Source organism: Mirounga angustirostris, unplaced genomic scaffold (assembly GCF_029215605.1).
Source record: "Mirounga angustirostris isolate CCGP_5_RB_7025 unplaced genomic scaffold, mMirAng1.0.hap1 SCAF_10, whole genome shotgun sequence".
In the NCBI taxonomy this organism is placed as follows: Eukaryota; Metazoa; Chordata; class Mammalia; order Carnivora; family Phocidae; genus Mirounga; species Mirounga angustirostris.
In genome coordinates, this window is record NW_026991718.1 from 81,181,764 (window position 1) to 81,193,898 (window position 12,135).

The 12,135-nt window shown below is 39.5% G+C and overlaps 1 protein-coding gene across 3 annotated transcripts in view; it reads left to right on the top strand.

Moving 5' to 3' along the window:
* TMEM182 (transmembrane protein 182) overlaps nt 1-11,703 on the top strand; it is a 126,571-nt gene extending 114,868 nt beyond the window's left edge. Inside the window, exon 7 of one of the 3 annotated variants that reach the window (XM_064572660.1) lies at nt 10,909-11,703. In XM_064572660.1, the coding sequence (XP_064428730.1) occupies nt 10,909-10,912 (4 nt within the window). In that variant the 3' untranslated portion in view covers nt 10,913-11,703. The remainder of the gene's footprint in view (nt 1-10,908) is intronic. The other 2 variants (XM_054509968.2, XM_064572661.1) reach the window with 2 other exon arrangements.
* Nucleotides 11,704-12,135: the final 432 nt, after the last annotated feature.

The following is a 12,135-nucleotide window of genomic DNA, read 5'->3' on the forward strand; positions in this document are numbered from 1 at the left end:
TGTACCCACTATCCAAACAATTATTGTGGGAGTCCCGGTCAACTCTGCAGGTTTCCACAGGCTCTGCTGTACCAGTAACTCGGTAGCTTTCACGGAGAAGGTGGCTGTGCCCAAGGCTCAAGCAGCCATGGAGGGCTTTTTTCTTCACCCTTAGGGATCCAGAGTCTTTTTGAGGAAGAGAAGTGCCAATGAGTTGAACGACTTGCTTCTTTCTGAATTAGAAGTCTTAAAGGCTGATGGTACAAGAAGAGCCCCCTCAACCCACCTTTTCGGCTCTGGGAATTATTTGAAGCATTTTATGACGTAAGTCATGCTGATATCAAGTCACTTGAAAGGCTGGACCCAACGTGACTTCTATTTTAACGAGTTGCTGAATTGCAACAAAATTTTACAATATTAAAACTGCATGCACGGGACTCTGTTGATTCAAGTCACTCTGTTTGGCAGAAGTAGATCATTAGTGTTTATGTCAATGCCCAAGTATAGGAATAATGGAAATTTCTTTGCCCAATACTATAATTTTGCTTGTGTAGATATTGTCAAATTAGAAAATGTTTAATAGAAATTTCCGTAGACTCTACCTCATTTAAATAGGCAACTCCCCTCATTCCCTTTGCATAAACCATGTCACAATATACCTTAAGCTCCTCATAAAAACAGGGGCCAGACTCTGTTCCTGTCAGATGCTTATTCACTGCTTATTGACTTGCATTGGACTGATTTAAAATAATGTTTCATTAATCCATACTGAGAAGCCCAAGACGTAAGGGATCTTCTGTATATGGATATAATACAATTGACATATATTTGATTATGAGACTACTCAAAGGAAGAAGCAGTGGAGATTTTTCTATAAAGTGACTTCAGAAGGTTTATTGGTGCTTTGGCACAGCCTTTTAATTGTTGGGGTTTTTCCAATTTGTAAACAAAAATGTGTGTTTTTTCTCTGTAGCCTGTCTTTTATCTTTGACTTTAAATGACTAGAAAGAGAATCTAATAGTTTTAAGTCAGAATAGTGATATGCTTATTTTAAACAATATTATATTCAGAAGATCCTCTATTTTAATTTGACAATTTTTTTCTTATGGGGTACAAATAAGTGGTAGAGGAATGATTTTGGAAAAAGGAATAGTAACATGTAGAATAAAAAGATCACTTTGACTTCAAAAGAAGGTTCTTTCTCTTTTCTCCTTTCTCTATTTGTCACACACACACACACACACTCACACACACACACACTTACTAATATGTTTAGTTAACACTGGACCAGTATAATTAATTTGTGGTTTTAGAATAATCTGTTATTTATATAGCTTCTTACTGTCAGAACCTGATTTGAAAGATAGTAAATGCTGAGGTGAAATATAAAATCTTTCCTAGGCAAAGAGGACACAAATTCCAATTTTATTTCATGCCTTAAATTGACAAAGTAGTCTCTACCCTTCAAATTTTATAGTATTAAAACTGCATGCACGGGACTGTGTTGATTCAAGTCACTCAGTTTGGCAGAAGTAGATCATTAGAGTTGCCATCTGTTTGCTGAGGTGAGTCTGTCCCTAGGTGGCCAGGACCCAGAGTTGGGCCCCAGCTCTGGTTGTGTAGCTGTGGGAGGGAGGTGCCTGGGCATCTGACTGCAGGTGCTCTGCCTGCTTCATGGCGCTGACCACCCCTTGCAATGGGCGCACATTCCCACTGGGCCTTCCCCTTGCTTACCAGTGGCCCCACTTCTCACATGCCCCTTATAGGGCGATTCCTGGGAGCAAGGAAGACATGGGGTGGCTGAGATCCTCTGCCTCCTCATATTCTCCTTCCCTCCCCTACTTTTCCTCAGCTTCTCCATTCTCTTGCCCCCTTAGAAAAAGAGAGAAGCCAAAATGCAATTAAAGTGGCCTTTTTTTCTGAGCTACTGGCCTTTAAGGGGTCTTTATGGGAAAGCTGAAATACAATCCACTTTCAAGAAAAAGAATATTTCTTTATACAAACACGATCTGGCCGGCTGTAGGTGTTCCAAGAGAGAACAAGTACTCCAAATACTAAAAAAAAAATCATCTATAAAGGATTGAACAATAACCACCAGGGTTCAGGAGATTTCCTGGGGATTAATGAGTAGCTGGGAAGAATCCATGGCCTTCAACTGTACTCTGGGCAATTAACCTCAGCTAGTCAGTACTTGCTAAGAAATGCCCTGCACTGTAGCAGTGATTGCCATTGTGAGGTATAAACATATAAGAACACTTTTAGTGTGATTTTATTTCAATGTGCCCTTTGCTTCTGAAAGACTGTGTTGCATCGTGTGGAGCATTTGGTGGCTAATAACATAGAGCGCGTTACCCGACCATACACGCCTCATCACATTAACCAAGCTGATTGGAATAATGTTTGAGGGAAGAAATTAATATTTTATTGTGGCAAGAAAATTGTGGAGAAAACCTGTTTAAAATACTAACTACGCAGCCAAGGTTGTATCGAGTTTAGAGCAAACCAGGTATGATTTTATCACAATTAAAACATTTCTCTTCAGAGTAAGGGCTTTTTTTCTTTTTTCATGGAGATAAGATCCCCTCAAAAATTAAAAAAACAAAAACAAAAACAAACAAGAGTCGTCTGTCACTTTCTGGCTAAACTTTATGCTAGCAAAGTAGTTCATTAGTTAAAAGATTCGTGACCAAGTTCACTTTGGTTTTAATTTTTAAGGGGGGATATGGAAAAATTATTTTTAACCTGATGTACTAAGATAGATACTTACATTTTTTCACTTATCATTGTGATTCTCAGTTCATTTCATCTGTCAAACTCTATCCCAACGAATTAAAAACTGGCTTTGTCGTTTATGTTGCTTGCATCTGACGTGAACCAAATTTGAGGTTAGAGCTAATGTCAGTCGAACATTCCAGAGGACCCAGGCTGCTCATACCTGACTTCACGATGGTGTTACCATTCAGGGGACTAGTGAACTAACTAAACCTTCATGCCAGTTCCTGAAACATTGATAGTACCCTTCAGAGGCTTTGCCTCAGGGAGTCTAGAACTCAGTGTTCAATAAATGGATCAGAGGCATGTTCTTTATATTTAAAAAAATTTTTAAAAGATTTTATTTATTTATTTGACACAGAGAGAGAGAGGGCACACGCAGGGGGAGCAGCAGGCAGAGGGAGAAGCAGGGTCCCTGCTGAGCAGGGAGCCTGATGTGGAGCTCGATCCCAGGACCCTGGAATCATGACCTGAGCTGAAGGCAGCTGCTTAACTGACTGAGCCACCCAGGTGCCCCTGGAGGCATATTCTTTAGTTCTGCTTCTTAACTGAATATGACTTTAAAATAACTGGTTCTGGAAAATGTAAAGCAATACAGAAGCCAGAGAGGAAATATGTATTTCCAGATACACCCCCTCCCCCAAAGGCAAATACCAAGAGGAGATAGACTGTCACTACAGGAACTGGGGCACGGTTTATGGGGTCAGACTGGTGTCCAAGGTCATAACAGGTGGAGGTGAGCGCTCCTGTGCCTGGCAGAGTGACTCAGAGCCTGGGGGCCTGCACCTTGTTTGACTATTCTTTGGGACAATTCTTCTTTTTTTTTTTTTTTAAAGCCCATTCTGTGGACAGGCTTAGCTTCTAAACTGGGCAGGGACTGAATGTTAGAGAGGAGACTTCCTCTGCCTATCATTTCCTCTGCCTATCAAGAAGGACTCTCCTCCAGTCTCATGGCAGATAGAAACGTAACGGCGCTTTCCTGGAGTGAAGGTGTTGTCTCATTTTCTAATTCCAATATGCGCAAACTCACATGTTAAATGGGGGTAGAACAGCTAGGTACAGCAATAATAAATTTTGAAATATGTGAGGCTAAAGTGAGAAGGTCAAAGTCCATTTGGTAGATAAATATGTAACTAGGAAGAAAATTAGAGGACAAGTAGCACTACTACAAAAAATAGGAATGGCTTAAATCAAGGAGTTGAAATCCAGGCTCAAGTTTTAAACTCATGTTAAAACATGCCCTGTGTGTCACTGATGGTTCCTTGATAGCTGAGGCTCACCAGAGGTGATGGTTCTATGCACAGTGGAAGGAGCAGTGAGTTGTAACTGTTAGGTGCAGGACCTCTGGAGTAAGAACTTCTGTCTGCTACCCATCCAGCCGTGTACTGAGTCATCTGCAACCCTGAGCACGTCGTTAACCTCTTCATGTCCCAGTCCCCAGGCTGCCTCTAGGCCTCAGTGCCCTCCTCTTTATCAGAGGTGCTGCTTAATTATTTAAATTCTTGGGGAAGTACGAGTTTTGGTTTGCCCATTGGTTGTGTCAGTAGGATTTGGGTCTTGGAATTATATCTAAATGGGGTAGTAAAATGGGGATACAAATTCCCGGCAGGACTACTATGAAGATTTAAAGATGATGACAGCCCAGGAGGTAAAATAGATTATTGAATTCAATCCTCACCGAAGCAAGGCAGGTATGATTGAAATCTCTGTTTTATAGATGTCAACACAGGTACAGAGATACCGGTGTGATGCTTTTATCACATAGTAAGTATTCAATAAAGTTAACTTTAGCAGTTTTGGTTAAGAAAATATTCTTTTATTGGAAATGCTAAAAAAAGCCTAGTGTATTAGTTTGTGAGGATTGGCATTACAAACTACCACAGACTGGATGGCTTAAATAATAGAAATGTGTTTTCTCATAGTCCTGGAGGCTAGGAGTCTGAGTCAAGGTGTAGGAGGTTGGTTTCTTCTGAGGCCTTTTCCCTTGGCTTATGGATGGTCATCTTTCCTCAGTGTCTTCCCATGGCGATCCTTCTGTTTGTATCTGTGTCTTAATCATCTCTTCTCATAAGGATGTCTGTTATCTTGGATTAGGACCCCTCCATGACCTCATTTTAATTTAATTATGTTTTTACAGGCACTATTTCCACATAAAGTCAAATTCTGCATTATGGGGTAAGGACTTCAATAGATGATTTTTGTGGAGGCACAATTTAGGACATCGAGAAGGGCAAGTAAAAACATTCTGAGGTTAAACAGTCCAGTCTAGGAGGTCTCAGCAATAAAATCCTAAAACCAGGGGTATAGAGCTGTCTCCAGCCATGTCCTTAGGCTCAGTGCCTTGGCACATAATGAAGAATGTCTGTAACTCTGAACACCTCAAATTATGCACTTGAACCACTAAAAGTTCCTTTCCCTCAACCCAAGGACTTTGATCCTTTGAAACTTTTTAAAAAACATCAGCCTCAACAGCACAAACCTTCCATGGTCACAGATCTCTTTATATTTTAGTAACAAAGGGATGCAGATTATCAGGGAATTCCTATAAGAAGGTAGATTATTTCTTCCCTCTACCATCAGTCCATCAAGACCAAATTCAATTGCCATCCTCTCTGTCTTTTAGAAAAGGAAGAGATGGCTTGAAACTATCCCCCCACTTTGGTCTTAGCGCAAAGTGATGGGACTATATGCACTGAATATTTGTAGATGTTCCTGGCACCTAGAGGATATTTAGCTGAGAGGAGTGGGAAAGAATGGTTTGGAGCAACAGATGGATGGGCAGCCTTGAAAATTTGTGGCAAAACCCACACAGTCAGAGTGGAGAAGTGTAGATATGCTGCTTCATAATCTTCTCAATGATTCTCACCTAGAAGTTCCTGTTTGGGTTCTGTTTTTGCTAGTTTGACATTCATTATTTATTTTTATTCCTGTTGTTTGGACATTATTCTTTTTGCTTTTGATGACACTGCCTGTATGTAAATAAGTTTGTCTGTTTTTATTTTACTCTTTTGGGACATTACACGTTGATAAAGAGGCTAGAAGAGAACAGTTTGCCATTCATGCAACTAATAGTGCTAAAAGGCTTCAAGAACACAGTTCCATTTTCCACTGAAAAACTATAAATAGACTGAATGTTAGTAGTAATTTTAAATGATTTTAAAAATGGTTGGTTTCAGAATTCTGAAGAAATATTTCTTAATTTTTATCTTTTAGCACAAGGATAAACATTGGTGTTATACTTATTTATATTTATACTTATTTATATTTATTTTTATTTTTCTATAATATTGTTTCCTAATTTTATATGATATTGTAGGACACATACAATAAAAACCTGCTCTTTCATGTTGTTCCTTTTCTCTGTCCCTCCTTTCAATTTACAACCATGAAAATGTTGGCTACATCACAAACTAGACTTTAAAAATCTCATACTTGATTGAACCACTCTTTATTGTATTTTTTTTTAAGTAAAAGCTTGACCAGAATTTGCTTCTAATGGAAAAGAGGTTGGGATTTTGGAGGCAGTGGTTCAAATTATTGCTCCCCCATTCAATATTTTGTTGACTTAAGCAATATTCCTTGCCTCCCTCAGGCTTAGTGTCTTCATCTGTAAATGGAAAAATGAATAGGAGAACATCTAGAATGTACACATTAGACACCCCTGGATACTATTCTGTTGCCTAAGGATGAATTTACCCTGGCTAAGAGTGAAGTGTGTCTCTTCTCCACACTTTCTACAATTGGCTTTCTCTTTGAAACATATTAGGAATAATTATTAGGAATAAATACCAATAAAAATAGCAACAGCAATCAAACCACCACAATGATCATAATAAAAGCAAATTTTTATTTACGGTGTGCTGGGTGCCGGGCTAAGTGCTTTACATGGGATTCCTTTTTTTACTTGTCATCACCATTTCACAGGGGAGCTGCGATTAGTCCCATATTACTGATAAGAGAAGCAAATGAGTTAAGCAAATTGATCAAGATCACACCTTTGTGCTACTAAGTGGCAGTCAGGATTTGTTTAATGGGATGTCTCATATAGATACTAATGAAGACTCTTGGATACATAAAGGAATAAATTATGGTTCATTTCCATTTCAAACTGCAAAAGAACTGAAAGGAAATTGAAAGAAAGAAAATTCTAAATTATAGAACTAAATAAATAAAAATAATTTCCTGTAACCTCTGGCCAACTGATTGGAAATTTTCAAGTAAGGCATCAATTCAAATTGGACATATATGAAAGATTGTCTATACAGCTATCCGTCAATCCCTCATGAGCAAACTGGGAGTTCCATTCTTCTTGGTGGACACATAGCTATGTTTCTAAAGTCATAAACATTCTGCCCCCAGCCTAAAGGATAAGTAATAAAGTATTTTTACGAGGGGGAAAAAGACCAACAGAAATGTCTAAGTCTTTGTAATTCTTCAAATTCTAGTTGAATAGATGTTATATAAGCAATTATAATTATAATTTAAATTTCATAAACTTGACGGGCGCCTGGGTGGCTCAGTTAGTTAAGCGTCTGCCTTCGGCTCAGGTCATGATGGGGCTCCCTGCTCAGCAAGGAGTTTGCTTGTCTCCCTCTCCCTCTGCCTGCTGCTCCCCCTGCATGGGCTTGCTCTCTCTGTGAAATAAATAAATAAAATCTTTTAAAAAATTTCATAAACTTGAAAAAATATTATGTTACAGAAATATGATTACAGAGATACATTCTAGATATATGGATAAACTAAATTCCTTTCAAAAACTTTATTCAGAAATGTATATAATATTTTTCAGTTTTTTTTTTTTTAAGATTCTATTTATTTATTTGACAGAGAGAGACAGAGTGAGAGAGGGAACACTAGCAGGGGGAGTGGGAGAGGGAGAAGCAGGCTTCCCGCCTAGCAGGGAGCCCGATGTGGGGCTCGATCCCAGGACCCTGGGATCATGACCTGAGCTGAAGGCAGATGCTTAACGACTGAGCCACCCAGGCACCCCAATATTTTTCAGTTTGTAGTTGGGTGTTTAATAGCTCCGTGTTCTTGAACATGTGCCCTTCGGACCTGGTAGGTGAGACAGGATTAAAACAATAACAGTCCCACTGTCTGAACAGTGGATTCTTACCTTAGGGATAATTATCTCTGAAAAGGAGGTTACTACACTTCTAAAGGGGGTTGCATACACCTAAGTGGAAGTAACATAGCATCTTTATCCTTCTGATAAAATTTAAAAATAATGCAAAGAGGTTCTTTGAAATATTATAGACAAAACACATGCTATTGAAACTGGGGTTTATTCCCCTTCTTCTGCATCATTCCCATTTCAGAAAGACTCCAGTGCATTGCAGAAGACTGTGATGGTAGATGAATTTTGAATAGTTTCTGGCTGAATGGAAACATGACAAACTAAGCTAAGGGGACAAAGGATTCTCTTCCAGTCTCTGTACAATTAGCAAATAGTCTTTGGGACAAAGGACAAGCCATCCAATTCTGGGGAAGATGGAAGGTCAATGACTCCTTTGCTGGTGGAACACCTCAAATGAATATCTCTCCCATTTAGCAGCTGAAATTAAAGGAGGGAAATCAACTTTGCACAAAGAGCTAATTCCTAATGGGTTACTATTAAACAACATAGGGGATTACTCACTGAGGAAATATGGAGGATCAACACATTCACTGTGTCTGTAGCAGGAGTTGTTTTAGCATGTCTAAGTAACATTTTTGGGGGGTTCAATGTGTTCAGTCTATTTAAAGTAGGGATTTGAGAAAAAAGAAGTAGGGATTTGATATCCAAACTTAATCTAATCAGAAATTTTTCTCTAGCTTGGTCAAGAGTTCAAACTTAGAGAAGTTTGATTCTGGGGCACCTGGGTGGCTCAGTTGGTTAAGCTTCCAACTCTTGGTTTCGATTCAGGTCATGATCTCATGGGTGGTGAGATGGAGGCTGCCCCCGCACCCCCCCCCACGTATGCCCTCTCCCCCCTCTCTCTCTCAAATAAATAAATCTTAAAAAAAAAAAAAAAAAGAAGAAATGTGATCGTGTCCACCCCTTCAATTCCCCACATGCTACTATAGCCTTTTGGATGGTGACTGTCTCTGTCACAACACAGATGTTTGTTTGGCTCCCATATGACCACCTGATCAGTATTGTTCAAGACTCTGTGGAACTTTCCTTCTGGAATACTTTGTTGTTGTTGTTTTTTAACCTCTTTACTGCCTTTCCAGTGCCCCACACAGCATAGTCATTTGCTTATCTATGGGTCTGAGTAGTTTGTACATTTGTGCAAGATAACTGTCACACTGCATTGGATTGCCAGTTTACATGTGTCTCCCCTAGTGAATTAAATATATTCTATGCCTATTTCTTCAGAAGAATTTAGGTATCTCTATGTCCTGAGGTAGAGTCTATATCTCCTCAACCTTGTATTCCTGGCATTTAGATGCTCAATAAAAGTCTATGGAATGAATTAGCTTTCAATTTGCCTGCGTTGCAACTATAGCACTAAAAATATCTACATCTATTTCCAAGCAGAGAATTGTATATGTTAATAACTGTTATTTCTTGAGCACTCACCATGCACTGTGCTCAAACCTTTATGGATGTTATTTATTTCATTTAATACTAACAGTGTTCCTGTAAGCTCAGCATTAATGTCTCTATTTTATTGATTAAAAAATAAAGTTAAGGATGAGAGAGATTAGGTACTACTTAGAGAATTCACAATTCCACAAATATTGCTGCCTTTCTCAGTATCTTCAAAAAGATAAATAAAAATAAACTCGATGGTGGTAACCAATGAAGGCATAAGTTAGAGCTCCTGTCTCGAACACATCCTAACATTTCTGAATACTAGATGTCTTTCAGCCAATATTTTTCAAGAGTTCAATCTTGGAGTCAAGCAAAGACTCTGATATGTAAGCATATAAGGTAGCAAGTAGGGAAGTATGCCAGAATTTCTTAGAATTACTCAAGTGTTCTGGTACCTCATTTTCCAGAGGTCTGGCCCATAAAATAAACATACTATATACCAATTAAAGTTCAAATACAGGATTAAATATATTTATATGAATTTTCATGTTTCCATATTTCATAAAGAAAATAAAATGTAAATGGTTTATCAAACGGAGTGGACTTGGTAAGCAAGCTGGGAACAACTTCATGATTTTTCACCACTACTTCAAACAACTTATGGTGGATTCCCTTCCCTGACCCAGGATAAGGAATCAGAGAGAGTTCATACCTCCTCTGTTCATTTTTCCTCAGTGGATTCAATGATGCCCACCCATAGTGGGGAGAACAAAGCACTTCACTCAGTCTACTGATTCAAATTCTAATCTCTTCCAGAAACACCCTCACAAACACACCGAAATTAAACCTTAATCTGTGCACTCTAGGAGCCAGTCAAGGGGATATACATAAATTAACCTTCACACTACTGTCGACCAGCTTGGCCACTGTGTTTTCTTCCTTACATCCTTATGACACCCCATCTTGCCCTCTGGCTGATAGCCTCTTTTTGCTGAGGAGGCTTGCCTGGCAGGTCTTGGAAAACCATCCATGATTTGCCCAACATGAAGAGTGCAAGCTCTCCCACTACAGCCTGTCTTCATGGCTCCATGGTCATTGGTAGCCCCTTGCCTTCAGATGTTTCCAGGGGTATGGTCTCTGGCTTCCTCAAGCTCTAGGAACACAGGTTAATTTTTCCCAGTGATTCTCATCATTCCTCAGGCCACAAAGCCCCTTCTCTTGACTTGGGGTGAGTGTAAGCATCCCTCTATATCATTCCCTGACACAATAAAATGCTTCTCTTCTCTAGAGACATGTGCCAGCCTGTATGTCTTCAGGTAAACCCCCCTCCCTCTCCACCCTCCACCTTCCCCAAAAAGCTTCTAGTCTTTCCATCTATAGGCTGGTGGATGGTGATTGGTAAAGAGACCACAGAATTGGGGTTTGACCACCCTTTAGCTTAGTGAGACATAGTGTTACGGGGTAAATGTTTGTGTCTCCCCCCAAATTCACGTGTTGAAATCTAATCCCTTATGGAATAGTATCTGGAGGTATGGCCTTTGGGAGGTAATTAGTTCATGAGGATAGAGCCCTCATGAACGGGATTAATATCTTAAAAAAAAATTGGCTAGACAGCTCACTTACTTTCTTTCCCCCAGGTAAGAATACAAGGTGAAGTAAGCAATTTGCAACCTGGAAGATGGCTTTTACCAGATCCCAACCATACCAACACCCTGATTTCAGCCTCCAGAACTGTGATAAATAAGTTTCTGTTGTTTATAAGCTACTCGGTTTATGGTACTTTGTTATACCAGCCCAAACAAAGACGGATTGTGTGATGGAATGGCCCAGCAAAGATGTCCATGGCCTAATTCCTGGAAGCTGTGAATATATATGGTAGATATCTAAAAGGACTTTGCAGATGTAATTAAGGTTATGTCCCTTAAGAAAAGGACATAATCCTGGATTATTCCAGTGTGTTCCATCTAGTCACATGCACCCCTTAAAAGAAGAGAATCTTTCCCGGCAAGAGGCAGGAGAGATGAGGTAGAAGAAGAGGTCAACAGAGATTCAGAGTGTAAGAAGGATTCAACCAATTGCTGCTGATTTTGAAGACAAAAGGAGCCAGAAGCCAGGGAATGAAGATGGCTTCTAGAAGTCAGAATGACCCTTAGCTGGCAGCCAGCAAAGAAATGGGGACCACTGTTCAACAAGTGCAAGGACTAAATTCTTCATCTCAATGACCTGAGAGCAGATTCTCCCCCATAGCCTCCAGATAAAAACCCAGTTCTGCAGACATCTTCATTTTACCCCGTGAAACCCTAAGCAGAGAGCCCATCAAACTTTCCTGGACTTATGAATAAAAAAGCAACGAAATATTAATTTGTGTTGTTTCAAACTGCTAAATTCGTGGTGATCTATTACAACAAGAATAAAAAAATTATACAGATGGTTTGGCTGCTCTTGAGGATAAAGGAGGCAATTCTTTCCATACTGTCCTTTCCTTTGGGGTCTCAGCCAGGATCACAAGAAAAGTCCCATTTAATATCATGTTGCGCATTTCCTTTTCTCAAGTCAATGCTCAGCCACCTGCTGCTTCTCCGGAGTCTGATAGATATGGCCAGCAGGCTCATCACAAGCAACACCCAGGGAAATTCTCAGCCAGAAGCAGGAAAGGGGCAGGCAGTAGATTAATATTTTGTGTATTTCCGTTACAAGAGAGCTAAATGTGAACTCTAAGACACACTTCTATTTTATTGAGCTATATATAAACAGTGGAAATGAAGGCTTACATTTATGTTCAGGAATTATGTTCCTAAAACCCATGGATTTTAAAGCCAACTTGCTCAGCTTCACAGAAAGTCTCAGCTGCCTACATTTTTCTT